The 15,653-nt window shown below is 37.3% G+C and overlaps 2 protein-coding genes across 2 annotated transcripts; both read right to left on the reverse strand.

The window, feature by feature from the left end:
- Positions 1-1,958: 1,958 nt before the first annotated feature.
- Positions 1,959-4,459, reverse strand: LOC112031528 (uncharacterized). Its single transcript, XM_024064219.1, has 4 exons — positions 4,261-4,459; positions 3,131-4,176; positions 2,808-3,026; positions 1,959-2,591 (listed from the first exon to the last, which is right to left on the reverse strand). The coding sequence occupies exons 1-4, from the start codon at positions 4,457-4,459 to the stop codon at positions 1,959-1,961; spliced, it is 2,097 nt and encodes a 698-aa protein (XP_023919987.1).
- Positions 4,460-13,731: 9,272 nt separating this feature from the next.
- Positions 13,732-14,904, reverse strand: LOC112029415 (uncharacterized). The gene has a single exon (XM_024062096.2). The coding sequence runs from the start codon at positions 14,902-14,904 to the stop codon at positions 13,732-13,734; it is 1,173 nt and encodes a 390-aa protein (XP_023917864.2).
- Between the last annotated feature and the right edge of the window lie 749 nt (positions 14,905-15,653).

Below are 15,653 nucleotides of genomic sequence, written 5' to 3' on the forward strand. Positions count from 1 at the left end.
ATTCTGGAGATCTGCTACATTGTCTCCCATATATGATAATGTCACACCAGTTACAGTCATGTTTCATCCACTATTAACATTCATGGCAAATCATGGTTGTGTCTGAAGCTTATACACCATGGGATTTCTTTGGGTTTCAATTAGGATGTTTCCTATATGGGTCATTTTTTGGTCCTTCACCAAAACTCAAAAGTGGGGATTGTACAAGGTGGCATTAGTTTTGTCATGGTTATTTTTCATTTTTGTAATGTTGTTGTTGTGTTTTGCCTCAGTGAACAACAATGCAAGGGGGAGGAACCTTAATCTGCCATGATGCTTAGAAGGGATGTTGAAATGTGATTGGGTAATTGAAATACAAAGTCCCTGATTATTGTATCTATCTCCTGAAATGGAAAGTGTTGTTTTTGTGCAAATGTTCTGTAGTATAATTTTTTTTTTTTTACTTCATTCTGGGATTGATATATATTGGCACAAAGTGTTATGTGGAAATGTTAATAATATGAATGGAACATGTTATTATATATTCATTTTGGTTTAATACATACACTTGTGTCAATGCAAGATTAATATATGGAACATGGAACATGTTGTTTGCTGTGTCAATGCACACTTGCCCTGCCCATAAATGGAATATATATGGAACAAGACTTGTTGTGTCAATGCACACCTGCCCATAAATGGAACATGTTGTTTTCCTGCCCATAAATGGATCCATATATATTACCACAAAGTAAATTAATATATATTCATTTTGGTTCCACCAAAAGCACATGATTTGCTATGTAAATACATACACCTGTGTAAATCTACCAAAAGCACAACAAAACAAAACACAATAGTCCTATGTAAATCCACCAAAAGCAAAAAGACAAGCACAACATTACAAAATACTTTATCCTGTGTCAATGCACATTAACATTAATAAAAGTGAAGATAGTCATTGTGACTTTATGTCACATGTAGACAGATTTACAACAAAAACCCAACTACTAGTCCACCACACATCAGACATACACATCTTCCAACCAAAATTGCCAATATTGTTTTTGACACTTGACCATGCTTAACAAATACTACACACGTGGTGGGAACTATAACGAAAAAAGTGGTTGAAACTTTAACATCTTCCATCTTCATTTACTGCTTTTGGTGCCCTTGCCAGCTGCCTTTTTGCCCTTTTCACCAACTAGTTGAAAATTTGTTGGCTTTGATACACCAAAATTTCTGCCTTTAAACCCTCTAGCAACACTACCACCACTTCCTTGACTTGGTACACCATTAGTGCTCACAAATGCACTTGGTTGCATAACCAAAATCCAGCAGTTAGCAAAATGGTCCAACAATAGCAAGTAAGAGGAAAAAAATAAACAAAATAGAAGAAAGCAGAGGTGCCTGAGATGGTAAAGAATCCCATGTCTCTCTAAGGGTATGGAAGCTTGGTTGTGAGGATGAAGAGAACCAGTTGGCATTAGATGTAGTTGGAGGTTGAGTTGTTGCCTCAGATCTATTGTTTGGTGCAGGTTGAGATGCAGTTTAACCAAAAGCTCTGTATGCAGGCTGAGATCTAGTACTTGGTGGCTAAGATGCCGTTTAAAGTGTTGCAGTCTGCTTTGTTTTTGTAGATTTACTGCCTTGTGCCTACAAAGAGGGTTGTACAAGTTACATACACATGAAATACTTGAAGAAATGAATATAGTTCAAAGCATGGAAATACTTACAGCTTTTGATTTAGCAAGTCTATCTCTTCTCTGCCATGGAGTTTCACCAGTGATGCCTGCCTTGCACCCTCTTGCATTATGTCCTTCTTTCTGGCACTTCCCACACTTAATTGTCTTGTTCATCCTAGAAACTCTATAAGGGTTTCATGGCTCTTCATGATCTCTTTTTCTTTGCTTTGGTGGTCTACCAGGTGGTTTATACACATGAGGGGCAACAGGAGCAGGTTGGTTAGTCTCAACCTACTTAGACTGGCCAGGCATTGGCTGTATTATCTCTTTGTAAGTTTCAACAAATGTCTCTTTTAAGTAACAAGGATGCACATAGTCCTCCACTTTCTCCAGGTTCTTAACAATAGCAGGGATCCCATGTTTGCAAGGAAGTCCTGTCAAATCCCAAATCCTACAGCTGCATGCTTTCCTAGCCAAGTCAACCAAATGTCTCTCACGACCATTATCAACCTCATACATGAAGCTGCCTGCTGGAGTAGCACTAAAAGGTATAGATTCATGTTTTAACTTCTCTAATTTGTCTTGAATATTAGGACATACCTTTCCAGTGTATTTTGCTATACCTTTCATCTTTTTGTATTGTTTGGTCATGAGCCTAACTCTGATCCACTCCAACATTGCTAAAATTGGCTTATCCCTAGCTTCTAAGATCATGGCATTAAAAGACTTACACAAGTTATTAGCTAAATAGTCATACAAATCTCTACTACTAAAGTGAGACTTAGACCATTGTGCAAGGTTGATGTCAGCACGATACTCCCATGCCTTGACATCCAAATCCTTCAGTTCTTGCATTCCTTTCTCAAACTCCCTGATTGTTGTGGCTCCAGCACATCTCCATAGTACATCCTTCAACTTTAAGCCCTTATAATCCACTTTAAAATTAGTATAGATATGATTCACACAATACCTATGCTCAGAAGTTGGGAACAGCATCTCAATTGTAGGTAGAAGGCAATAATTCATATACAAAACAGATCAAGTAAATATGTTAGTTAAACATGTTGAAATGAACTGAGGCATGTATTATTGAACTTTAAATATGTGAGTTAAATATGTTAGTACAATTGTGGGTCATACCTTTTGTCTATCAGTAATGAAGACCAGATTAAGTTGCTCTGGATTCCCAATGTCATTTGAAAACTGCTGCAGAAACCATACCCATGAATCTTTGTTCTCTTGCTCAACAACAGCAAATGCAACTGGAAAAATGTTATCATTTGCATCTCTAGCTGTGGCAACAAGTATTTGCCCCCCAAATCTCACTTTTAGGTGGCACCATCTAAACCAATGATTGGTCTACAACCTCCCAAAAAACCAACTTTTTGTGCATTATACCTGATATACATTCTCTTAAATTTGGGCTATGCATTTTCATCTTCAATTTCAATTTGCAAAATAACCCTACTTCCTTTGTCATTCAATCTTATCATCTCTGCATAATCCCTAAGCTTCCCATATTGCAGCTGTTCATCCCCAGTAATCAAGTCAGTAGCTTTTCTTTTTGTCCTATACACCTGACTGTAACTTATGTCAACTTCAAGTGCTTGCTTCACATGATGTTGAACATCAGCCACTTTCCAATTGGGGTTTTTGTCAAACTCCTGCATAAACTTCTGTGCAACATAACTTGCAGTCACCTGGCTATGTTTGAAGGATCTAGGGCAGGTGCACACTGGATTGAATGTTTTTATTTGGAATGTCAACTCCCTAGATAGTTGAGATGCATAACACCTCCATCCACATTCATTTATGCAAAAAACTGATATATTTTTCTTCTCATTTAGTTTGAACTTGATATCTACTGGCTTTGTTATAGCATATTCCCTCAATGCCTCCCTAAATACCTTAGAGTTTGGAAACTTCATTCCTTTCTTTAACTCTGGTTTTCTCATGTCAGTTTGGACATTAAACTCAGGTTCTTTTGCAGCAGTTGGTGTTAGCTGATCATCATCAGACCCTACTAGACTTTCCATGTCATCTTCAAGAAGTGGGTTAATCCATTCACCCTTTTCAAGAGGTGGGTCATTGTCAGCTGCAGTAGTCCTATGTAGGGCTACATACATAGGTAGATCCTTAGAGGGCCTATGTGGGGCTGCATTGACATTATCTCCCTTAGAGGGCTTATGTGGGGCTGCTGCATTGACACTAACTCCATCATGTGTAGATGGCCCATCATCTACATTTCCAAATACATCATCATCAAAATCTAGCCCCTCAAACCCTTCCTCCAACCAATCAAAATCTTGTCCACCACCTCCCTCAGCATCCACATTACCTCCCTCATGCATCTCATGCACATCATCATCATTCTGACCTATCTCATGCACATCATCACCATTCTGAGGTGCCTCATGCACATCATCATCATTTACCACTTCCTCATTAGCAAATGGTTGTTCAACTGCAAGTGGCTCCTCACCACCCTCAACATATAGTGTTATCTTATCTGTAGGCCATGCAGCATGAATCTCACACATATAAACTACATCATCATCTCCATTTATAAGCCTTAACCCTTACTCCAAATTACCTCCAGGAATAAGATAATGAAATCTACTTGTACTAAATGCCCCAAAATCAGAACAAATATCTTGTATTTCAAAATAACTAAGTTTATCTAGGTCAACCTCATCAATAAAAGAAGTACTACCTCCTAAATATACCAAATCTGGGTTCCACACAAACTGGCCACCATGATGAATCTCAAAATTAAATGTCAAGTCAGCCATTTGCAAATAAAATACAACAGAATAAAGTATGAGATGGGCTTGCATGCAGAAAAGTATCATGTGGTCCTGTGGTCCACACAAAGCACAACACAAAAATAGACAATATTATTAAAAGTTTTTGTTCTGTTTTTGAGAGACAACCCCATGGAAAGGGAAAGTAGAAAAACAATAATTAATACTATTGCAAAATCATGAAAAGCAATAATCAATGGAGCCCTACATTGATGAAGGAAGCCTAATCCTATGGTCTAGCAGCTCCACATTGAAGAATACAAGCAAAAACCCAATTTCATGAGAAAGCGTAGCTTAGAATTGAACCTGTCTGCATTGCCCCTTTTTTTTCATTTTTTTTTTTATTTTTATGACAAGCATATTCCTTTGCTGGTGACTCAAAATGGAGGTAATTGGAACAAAAATTTCCGTCACATTTGGTTTGAAAATTTGAAAATCAGAGTATATATGTTGGCACGAAAAGAACAAACCCAGTTTGATGAAACATAGCAAGCAAAAACCCAATTTGATGAAATTGAAACATAGTTGTTTAACAAGCACTACTAGTTAGATCACAAGCAAAAACCCAATTTGGAAGAAAGAATTTTAAAACCCTAGGTTTCAAAATTTAAAGAGTAATAACCTTGATCTAGTTTGGTGAGTTTTGGGAGTGAGGAGTGAGTTTTGGGAGTGAGAAGTGTGTTTTGATCTGTTTGGGCTTTCGTTTTTGACATAATATGTGTTAGAGTAATAGCTAAAGGAGAGGTGGGTTACAGATTACTAACGAAGGGAATCACAGGTGGGTAAAGTGTCAAAATTGAAACCACATGTAGGTAACTCAAATTAGAGGTAAACCATAGGTGGGTAAAGTATAATTATCCAAAAAAATAATAATAAAGTTTATACTTTTTTACTGAAGAAAACCACTCAAAAATTGAATTGGGTAAATGTTGTGCGTGGCAGTGTAGTTGTTGCTGCTGAATTTTAATTTGGATTTATGGAGATTTGCGGTCCCAGATATGTATTCATGTTCAAGATCATCATTGTTCATGTTTTTTTTCATTGGAATTGATAAATCAATTTTTTTTATTCAAATGCTAATGTGGTATTTTTATCGTTATTTTAGTATCCACATCAGTTTTAGGTATGCCAACTATGCACACTATTTGCCACGTAAACATTTTTTGTTAGTAAGTTAACAGTATAAACTAAATTGACTACAACTTGAAAATAAGAGGAACCAAATTAACTGCAACCAAAATATAGGAACCAAATTGACTATGACCTTAAAATGTAGGAAAAAAATAGGTCTTTCACCTTTTCTTTTTTATTATTTTATATTGCATTAGAATTAGGTTAACCAAATTGGTTATTCAATTTTTTTTTTTCCAAAAATGAAGAGACCATAGGAGTACAAATTGACTTTATAAATTGCTTTGGTAAGTTAATTTTTTTTAATCTACTTATTTTGGTATCAGCTAGGGGGATAATTGAACTAGACATAATCATCACAAACCTCAGAAGGCATGGCCACAGAAGTTGGAATATCTTCAACCAAGTTATATGCAGTAAATTGCATCCAACGTCGTGTCAAATTCACTCCCTTATAGACCAAATCTTTGGTTATATTAGAAGTATTTGATAAGTCAGCCGATTAGAGAACGTAATTGCGTAGGAAAAGGAAAACAGAGGCGGCTAGCAAGTCAGGTCTTGTTGTTAGTTGTTGGAGAAGAATTAAGAAGAAGTCGGTCATGAAGAACAAGAAAACCTTGCCAGGTCTTTGCAGGTGAACTTGGTCCAATATCCTAGTAAGTACCTGGGTATTGATTTTAAGATGCGGGGTAGAAGAGTGACTGATTTCCAATTTCTGGTAGACAATCTCAACTCTAAGGTCCAGGGATAGAAAGCAAAATTACTTTCTCAAGCTGGAAGAACAACCCTTAATTCCTCTGTTCTCCAAACTATGCCCCTTAATTTATAACTTTTCTTGTTTCAAAGTCCCTGAGACCATTTGTCATGTAGGCATTTTATTTTAGTAAATTAACAGTTGAAACCAAATTGATTACAACTTGAAAATAACAGGGAACAAATTGACTGCTATCAAAATATAGGGACCAAATTGACTATGATGTCAAAATATATGAATCAAAATAGTATTTTTCACCTTTTTTCTATTTATAATTAGAATAACAAAATTGCTTATTCGTTTTTTTTTTTTTTTTTCCTCAAAAAAGAAGAGACCACAGGAGTACAAATTGACTTTATAAATTTCTTTGGTAAGTTAATTTTTTAAACCTAGTATTGTTATATATTCATTCAAATTTTAGTTATTTTGGTATCAGTTAGGGGGATAACTGAACTAGACATAATCATCACAAACCTCAGAAGGCAAGGTCACAAAAGTTGGGGTATCTGCAACCAAATTATATGCAGTAAATTGCATCCAACGGCGTGTCAAATTCACTCTCTCATGGACCAAATCTTTGGTTATATTAGAAGAAATTGATAAGTCAGCCTATTAGAGAACGTAATTGCGTAGGAAAAGGAAAACCGAGGCGGCTAGCAAGTCAGGTCTTCTTGTTAGTTGTTGGAGAAGAATTAAGAAGTCAGTCCATAGAAACATAGAAGTTAAAACTGTACGTTGCATATTACTTGGAGAAGAATTAAATAATAAAAAGTCCATGCACGAGTAAGCAAGAATAAGTCTATACTGCAGTGTGCTTTGAAAATACCTAATACTTTTGCGCTATGAGAGCATGATTTGCGTGACGTAAAGACACAAGTATACTAGGCCAACATACATAAGTATAGTTTTTTAAATTTTACACCTTAAAATTTTATAATTTAGAATTTACACCTTAAAATTATATAACATATGCATCAGCAGAGGCACTAGCTAAATTGCTTATGTAGTTGTTGAGTGCATTGTATATGCTATATAGTCATGTGCATTACTTGGTCTAATTAAATCACGCTACCTCTTTTAAATATTCCACGTAGTATAAGAATGCTAACAAAGCTACACGTCTTAGCAAGATGTCTTTTAGGGGTTGAGATTATATTTAGAGAAACATTTGAGAGAGAGAGAGAGAGAGAGAGAGAGAGAGAGAGAGAGAGAGAGAGAGAGAGAGAGAGAGAGAGAGAGAGAGAGAGAGAGAGAGAGAGAGNTGTCCAGGTGAAATATTCTTGTTTAGGTTATTTTTGTAGTCTTCTTGGTTTTTGTATTAGGTGTTAATGTATTATTTATTTTGGCACAACAATTTTAAAAATTTAGATAGGACACATAGCGCAAAATTGAGAATCTAATTAACTCACTTGACCAAAAAAAAAAAAAAAAAAACACATGGCGTAAAATTGAGAATTCAATTGAAATCTAATTGGATTTTCTCTCAGCTTCACCTATTATTATATATATAGAAGCCACGTAATAGTAAGAAATAGTATAAGGAAAACAGCTCATGATTTTAAACTACATTATAATGAAGTATTGTTTCCAAAAGCCATCTTTTTCGAATTTGTATGGCTGCTTATTTTAGTCCTTATACAGAATTTAAGTTTCATTTATACGTTTGAATATTGATATTGTTAAATTCAATGGTTAGTTATGAAGCAGAAGAGTTGCAAATCGTAAAAAAAAATGTGAGAAAAGGAATTGACAATGTTTCATAAGTCAATGAATATGAATAGAAAAGGGGTTGTAAGTTTACTTACAAATTTGTTTGTTGTGCAATGGGGGGTTGCTGGTTTGTTATTAATAATTGTTTGCTGATAGTAGCAGGTGGTTAGGGGCTGAGATTATATTTAGAGAAACATTTAAGAGAGAGAGAGAGAGAGAGAGAGAGAGAGAGTTTGAGAGTCTACATAGAAGTGTCCAGGTGAAATGTTCTTATTTATGTTATTTTTGTGGTTTTCTTGGTTTTTTTATTAGGTGTTAATATATTATTTATTTTGGCACAACAATTTTAAAAATTTAGATAGGACACATGGTGCAAAATTGAGAATCTAATTAACTCACTTGACCAAAAAAAAAAAAACACGTGGCGCAAAATTGAGAATTCAATTGAAATCTAATTGGATTTTCTCTCAGTTTCACCTATTATATATATATATATATATATAGATTAGGATATAAATGAAAATTTGAGGAATTTCAACTTCAATTACAAATGCTCCAAAGTGGTACAATGGATTTTTATTCCTAGCTTAATGTTATCAATGAGGATGGAATCTTAATATAGTGAGTAATTTTAAGGTTACTACAGATTTTACCATATGGAATTTACAAATTGACATGTCACAATTCCAATTATTATTTTTTGCCGCAAAATCTGCCTAGAGAACACTGTGAGAATAGATGGTGTGGTAGGATGAGAACCTTTCTGAGGGAGGTGGTCCAGGTGGTGAATAGTATTGATGTAATATGAAAAGTTTCAATGAATGAATTATGCTATTTTGTATTGTCAAGGAAGATTTTTGAATAGGCCAAAAATAAAGAAAGGAGCCTAAAAAATCTCCTTAGGTTCTTAGAAAATGCAATAAGATGGGGAAATCAATTCCAATTTTTGTTAAATAGAGACTATTGGTGCATTAAAAGAATGAGCTTAAGGTGCTGGACAATAGAAAAATGGCAATTTTTTTAACTTATTTGGTGTTAGAGTAACGGAGAGTGGAGAGGTGGGTTACGGCTGGGTAACGGTCAGAATCACAGGTGGGTAAAGTGTCAAAATTCAAACCACGGGTAGGCACATAGAATTCGGGTCAAACCACAGGTGGGTCATGTGTAATTATCCCTAAATAAAATGTTCAGCAAGCAAATCGGGAGAAATATGGAGGTATATGTGGATGACATGCACGTCAAGAGTATATAAGAGCTTTCTCATCTAGACGGCCTCAAGGAAACATTTGCCATACTCAAATAGTACCAGATGAAATTAAACCCCAGTAAGTGTGCCTTTGGAGTAGCCTTGGGGAAGTTCTTAGGGTTCATAGTGTCCCAAAGGGGGATAAAGGCAAACCCGGAGAAGGTGTGAGCCATACTCAACAAGACATCGCCAAAGACTGTCAAAGAAGTCAAGAAGCTCACAGGAAGGATAGCAACACTCAACAGATTCGTTTCTAAAGCGACTGACAAATACTTACCCTTCTTTAAAACGTTGAAGCAAGCCTTTGCTTAGACCGACGAATGTGAGGCGGCCTTTCAAGAACTTAAGAGTTACCTAAGTAATCCACCCCTTCTAAGTCCGTCCAAGGAAGGGAAAATCTTGTATCTGTATCTGGCAGTATTAGCACAGCCGTAAGCGCAGCCTTAATTCGAGAAGATGACAAGAAATAGCTCCCTATTTACTACATCAGTCAAGCTTTCCAAGGGCCAAAAGCCAAGTACCCATGGATTGAGAAGATTGCGTTCGCATTAATAGTAGCTTCGCGCAAGCTGCGACCTTATTTTCATGCGAACCCCATTTTGGTAATGACGGACCAACCTATCAAGAAGTCCATGAACAAGCCCAAGGTAGCAGGGAGAATGGTCCAATAGGCAATCGAGCTTAGCCAGTTTGACATCGAGTACCACCCCAGGACAGCCATTAAGGCCCAGGCTTTTGGCAAACTTCATCGCCAAGTTTACTTTTCCAGACGAGGATAGCCCCACCGACGAGACAGAACGGTTGATGATACAGACCAATGGTTCGTCAGCCCAAAGAAGGGGAGGAGTAAGGGTTGTCATCACCACCACATATGGAGAAATGCTTAAATATGGAGTTCAGCTAAAATTCCGAGCTACCAATAATGAAGCTGAGTACGAAGGAATATTGACGGGGCTAAAGGTCGGAAAAACACTGGGAGCTAAAAACTTGCTCCTCCAGGGTGATTCTAAGCTGGTAATAGGGCAGATAAAGGAGGAGTATGAAGCAAAAGAGGAAAGAATGCAAAAATACCTCAGGTTGATAAAGCATTTGACACAGGAGTTTGATAAGGTGGAATTCGTGCAGATTCCCAGGAGTGAAAACATGATAGTAGACGAAATCGTGAAGCTAGCATCATCAAAAGAAGGATTAACGAGCATGGGCTCAAAGATGGAAGTCTATAAATGCCCTAGCATTGAAGAAATCTCTACGTTTGCAATCTAGAGCACAGGTAGTTGAATGACCCCGATCAAATCATTCCTCCAAGACGGCCACCTTCCACAAGACATCGAGGAGGATAGGAAGGTCAGGAAGAGAGTAGCCAGATTCACGATCCTGAACGACACCTTGTACAAGAGAGGCTTTTCCACGCCCTACCTGAAGTACGTAGATGAAGAGAAAGCTAAGTATATTCTGGAAAAAATTCATGAAGGGGTTTGTGGAGACCATGTAGGCCCCAGATCCTTGGTAAGTAAAGTTGTCAGAACAAGTTACTTCTGGCCTACTATACATGCGAGAGAGCTCGTTAAGAAGTGCGACAAGTGCCAAAGGTTTGGGAATGTCCAACGCCTTCCAGCCGAGAGACTGACGACGATAGCCTCCCCTTGGCCATTTTCACAATAGGGAATTGATATCGTCGGCCCATTACCCAAAGGTAAAGGACAGGTAAAGTTCCTACTAGTCGCTATTGATTACTTCACAAAATGGGTTGAAGTGGAGGCATTAGCAACTATCATCAAAGCAAGAATCCAAAGTTTCGTATGGAAGAACATAATTTGCAGGTTCGAAATTCCATGGACGATCATATCAGATAATGGGCAGCAGTTCAATAGTCAAGGCTTCTGGGATTTTTGTTCAAGTCAGGGGATCAAGAACCAATTCTTATCGCCAGGATATCCACAGGTAAACAAACAGACGGAGGTGACTAATCGAACACTACTCAAGATTATTAAAGCCAGGTTGGACGACGCTAAGGGGACCTGGCTAGAAGAATTGTCCAATGTCTTGTGGGCTTACAAGACTACAGCAAGAACCCCAACAGGAGAAACCCCCTTCAGACTCACTTACGGCACTAAGATCCTGGTCGAAGTGGGAATAAGCAGTATTAAACGAGAGATGTTCCATGAGGACAGCAACAACGATCAACTAAGAGTCAACCTGGACTGCTTGGACGAAGTCAGAGATTGAGCCTCTAACAAGATGACGAAGTACCAGTAGAAGATGGTGATTACTACAACAAGAGAGTGAAGCTCAGACGACTTGACATAGGGGACCTCGTTCTATGCAAAGTCACCCTGGCAACCAAAGACCCTGCCCCTGGGAAGGACCTTACCGGGTCGTCCATTATTCCGGACAATGCAGTTATCACCAGGAGACCTTAGACGGACGGAGACTTCCACGACTTGAAGATGTACCACCAATAGATGTAACAGACAATTGTATTCATTTTTGAAAGCAATAAAAGAACTATTCAGCCAACAACTCAATACTAGTAAACCAGCAGCTTAAAAGCCAAAAAATTAGCTAAGTAACAAGATTCCGCCTGGACAGATGTAAGTTACTGACGAAACCAAAGAATGACGAAATCCCGTAAGAGGGTGTAAGTCATAAAAAGAAAAATGGCTAAGTAACAAGATTCCGCCTAGACGAATGTAAGTTATTGACGAAGCCAAAGAATGACAAAATCCCTTAAGAAGGTGTAAGTCATAAAAAGAAAAATTGCTAAGTAACAAGATTCCGCCTAGACGAATGTGAGTTACTGAGGGAGTAACTCGCAGGAAATTAGCTAAGTGTCAGAATCCGCCTAGACGAAAATAAAGTGCTGACGAAGGCAAAGAATGACAAACTCCCTCAAAAGTCACGACATAAAATTTGGCTAAGTACAAGATACTGACATTGAAAGAGTAACTAAAGGAACGAGGCATTACACAAAAATAGGAGTACATGCAAGTAAGCATGCAATCACGAATATAATTGAAAGCCCAAAAGTAACGGGCAGCTACCATTGTTTTCACATTAAAAGCCCATAAACACTGGGCCAAAAACATTGTTCTTAAAATAGATTGAAAACATTGTTTTGAAATTAGAATTAAAAAGGCCCAAAACATTACGGGAACCCAAGTTGGGATGGACAACGTTATTATGTAATCAGTAATTATTCAAGTGATGCACTCGTCTCCTATGACCATCATAAACGTGCCACTGCGTTCAGTGGCTTGGGAATCTTATTGCCAAGAAAAAAAAAAAACATTTAAGAAAAATTGGGAAAGGAAAGAGAGAAGGGTTCAAACTTAAAAGTTTGAACAACAAATCTGAGTCTCAGTTCTCAAATGATATGAAATCCCCAGTCAAAGCTCAATCCCATCATCAATCTATTGTTAACAAAACCTAGATGATCATGGGATGTAAATTGGCAAAAAATTTCATAATTGCTAGCATCGAATAAATTGTTAGTAGTGGATAATAATAATAAAAAATAATGTTAATTGTGAACTATATGAAAATGAATAAAAGTTTGCTAATGTAATTATTTTTTAATAATATTTTGAAAGCTTATTTATGTGATGAGTTGTGCATAACGAAGTTATTAATCCACATAAACTCATCATTTACAATTTGACAATTCTGAGTAGTGAAGTCATGACTTATAACCTGGCATATAATAATAAAAATGGTCATGTTAATAGGTGTTCTTAAAGCAATTATTAATAGACTATTTTTAAAAAGTTTTAACACAATTTTTATTGAAAATAGAAAAAAAAAATCAAAACATTAATTATTTTTCCTCTTTTTTTGCCATAAAATTTTTCCTAAAATAATTAGTTAACAAAACACATCCGTTAACATTTCCCTAATAAAAGTTGTGGGATTTGGCGTTACAGCAAACTTTTTGATCGCCGAAAGTAAAAAGGTTCACATATTATTCTGCTCTTGAGAAAGTTATTGGTGAAGCGTGATGCACATAATTCTGTCCTTTACTAATGTCCCAAAGATTATTTAACATCTCTGGAATGAACAAAAAGGAAATTCTTTCTGATTAATAATTTTCGTCACCACCTTATACACCGTGTTACACAAGCTAATTGGGTGGTAGTTGTTCAAGGTTTCTGGACTCTTACACTTAGGAATAAGCATAATGAGGGTCTTGTTAAGGTATTCCGGGATTTTTCCAGTAGCAAAAATAGAAATAACCTCCTTTTTCACAGTCTCCCCAACAATCAACCAAAACCATTGAAAAAACCCCGCGTGGAGACCATCTAGACCAGGTGCTTTAAATGGTTTCAACCCCCAAATACCAGTTATGATCTCCTCCTCGAAAACAATAGAGTCAATAGAAGTCGCTTCTTCCTCATTTAAAAAAGTGTGCTAGAATGGAGGATTCTAATCAGTTAGGGAGACTGAGCAAAGGTCTGAAGTAAATAGCTCCATAAATCCCTTTCTAATGAAATCCGCAATCTCTCTATCTCCATTCAACCAATTCCTTACTCTATCCTTCATACATAAAATATGATTTCTTCTTCTTCGAACCAGCGCTGACGTATGGTAAAAAGCAATGTTATGGTCACCCTCAACAAGCCAAAGGATTCTAGCCTTCATTGCCCAAAACTCCTCTTCTAACTTTGTCACTTCTACATATTCAATCCGCAACTTCCTTTCTAAATCCACCAAGAAGTCATTAGGCCGAAAGGACAGGTTTTCCTGGATTCCTCTAAGCCTTGCCAAAATTCTCCTTTTCCTATGAAACAAGTTCCCAAATTCAGTCTTATTCCATGCATTGGCCTTTGCAGTAAAAGAAGAATGAGCTTGCATCAGAGTAGGTTGGCTGGACCAGGCATCTCTTACCACTCCCGAGAAGGAAGGGTGAGAGAGCCACATGGGTTGAAACCTAAAAGGCTTCAAGAATTGGACAGTCCGATTATTATCCATACACAACTTGACAGGGCAGTGGTCTGATTCAGTCATTTCTAGATGGAAAACTGCTGCTTCAGGATAAAGAGAATTCCACTCAGCGTTGAGAAAAACCCTATCTATTCTCTCTTGGATAAGCCGAGACAGCGGCCTACGATTAGACCAGGTGTATCTAGGTCTAGAAAAGCCAATATCAATCATATTGTAGTTATCCAGACATTCTTGGAACCGCAGAGCTTTGCCTAAATTAACTAGTCTCCCACCAAACTTATCATCCCCCATTAGAACTTCATTAAAATCTCCTGCAATAACCCAAGGCATGGCGTGTAATTCAGCAATAGAATTGAGGTTTTCCCAAAGAAGGCATCGCTCCGCAAATCTGGGACTACCATGAATAGATGATAAAAGCCAGAGAGGCTTGCTTGAGAAGGATACTGTTGCATGAATCTCTTGTTTAGTTGAAGATAGTTCAACCACATCCACTTGACTAGAGTCCCAAAGTAACCACAGGCCACTCGATAGGCCAATCGAGTTAGCAATAATAGCCCCATCCATAGGGAGTCTATCAACAATCCTTCTAGCTCTATCACCACACACTTTGGTTTCCATGATGATCATGATAGCAGGGGAGTGAACAGGAACCATATCTTTAATATTATTACAAAAATTTGGACTTAGAGCACCCCGACAATTCCAGATTAATGTATTCATAATTAACACAAGAAAGGAAATTTGAACAATAAATTAATTGGAAGGATTGAGAAGCTCACATCCCTGTTCAACTTGCATATCTGTCTTTAAGTGAGACCCGTCTTCTGCTCGAGGATAATCCTTTTCTTCAAGCCCTGTTCGCTTTGACCAAAGTGAAGGATCAATCCTTTTAAACTCAAGCTTGGTTATTCGTTGGACCTCCTTTTCGATAGCTGAACCCGAGTTATTTTCCTCTCATGGAGAGTGGTTTGAAGTTACCTCCAGTGGCTTCCTTTCAATCCCTTGGCAATGGACCACCTATCCAAGCTTATCTCTCCATATCAATCAACCTTTGTTCTAGGGAGGAAGGGCCTGGACAATGCAATTATTGTTCAGGAAATTATTCACTCTATGGCAAAAAAGAAAGGAAGAGAGGGGGTGATGGCAATTAAGTTGGATTGGAGAAGGCTTATGACCGATTAGAATAGAGTTTTATTTGAGACACACTTAAGCTATTTCGAGTGCCCACCAAATTGATATCGCTAATCATGAGTTGCATATCCTCATCCTCAATTTGTATTTTGTTGAATGGGGGTGCATTAGAGCCTTTTAATCCCTCTTGCGGAATTCGTCAAGGAAACACTTTTTCGTCGTATCTGTTTATTCTTTGCATGGAGGTATTGGGAGCACTTATTGGAAATAAA

This window comes from Quercus suber, unplaced genomic scaffold (assembly GCF_002906115.3).
Source record: "Quercus suber isolate HL8 unplaced genomic scaffold, Cork oak 2.0 scaffold_68, whole genome shotgun sequence".
Classification (NCBI taxonomy): Eukaryota; Viridiplantae; Streptophyta; class Magnoliopsida; order Fagales; family Fagaceae; genus Quercus; species Quercus suber.

Bases quoted from the DNA above. Each gene is read 5' to 3' on its own strand.
- LOC112031528 (XM_024064219.1), bottom strand. From the start codon at position 4,459: ATGGCTGACTTGACATTTAATTTTGAGATTCATCATGGTGGCCAGTTT. The intron at 4,177-4,260 runs GTAATTTGGAGT...CATGGCCTACAG, and splicing joins TCATTATCTTATTCCTGGAG to ATAAGATAACACTATATGTT. The intron at 2,592-2,807 runs GTATGACCCACA...GTGGATTATAAG, and splicing joins TCATTACTGATAGACAAAAG to GGCTTAAAGTTGAAGGATGT.
- LOC112029415 (XM_024062096.2), bottom strand. From the start codon at position 14,904: ATGGTTCCTGTTCACTCCCCTGCTATCATGATCATCATGGAAACCAAA.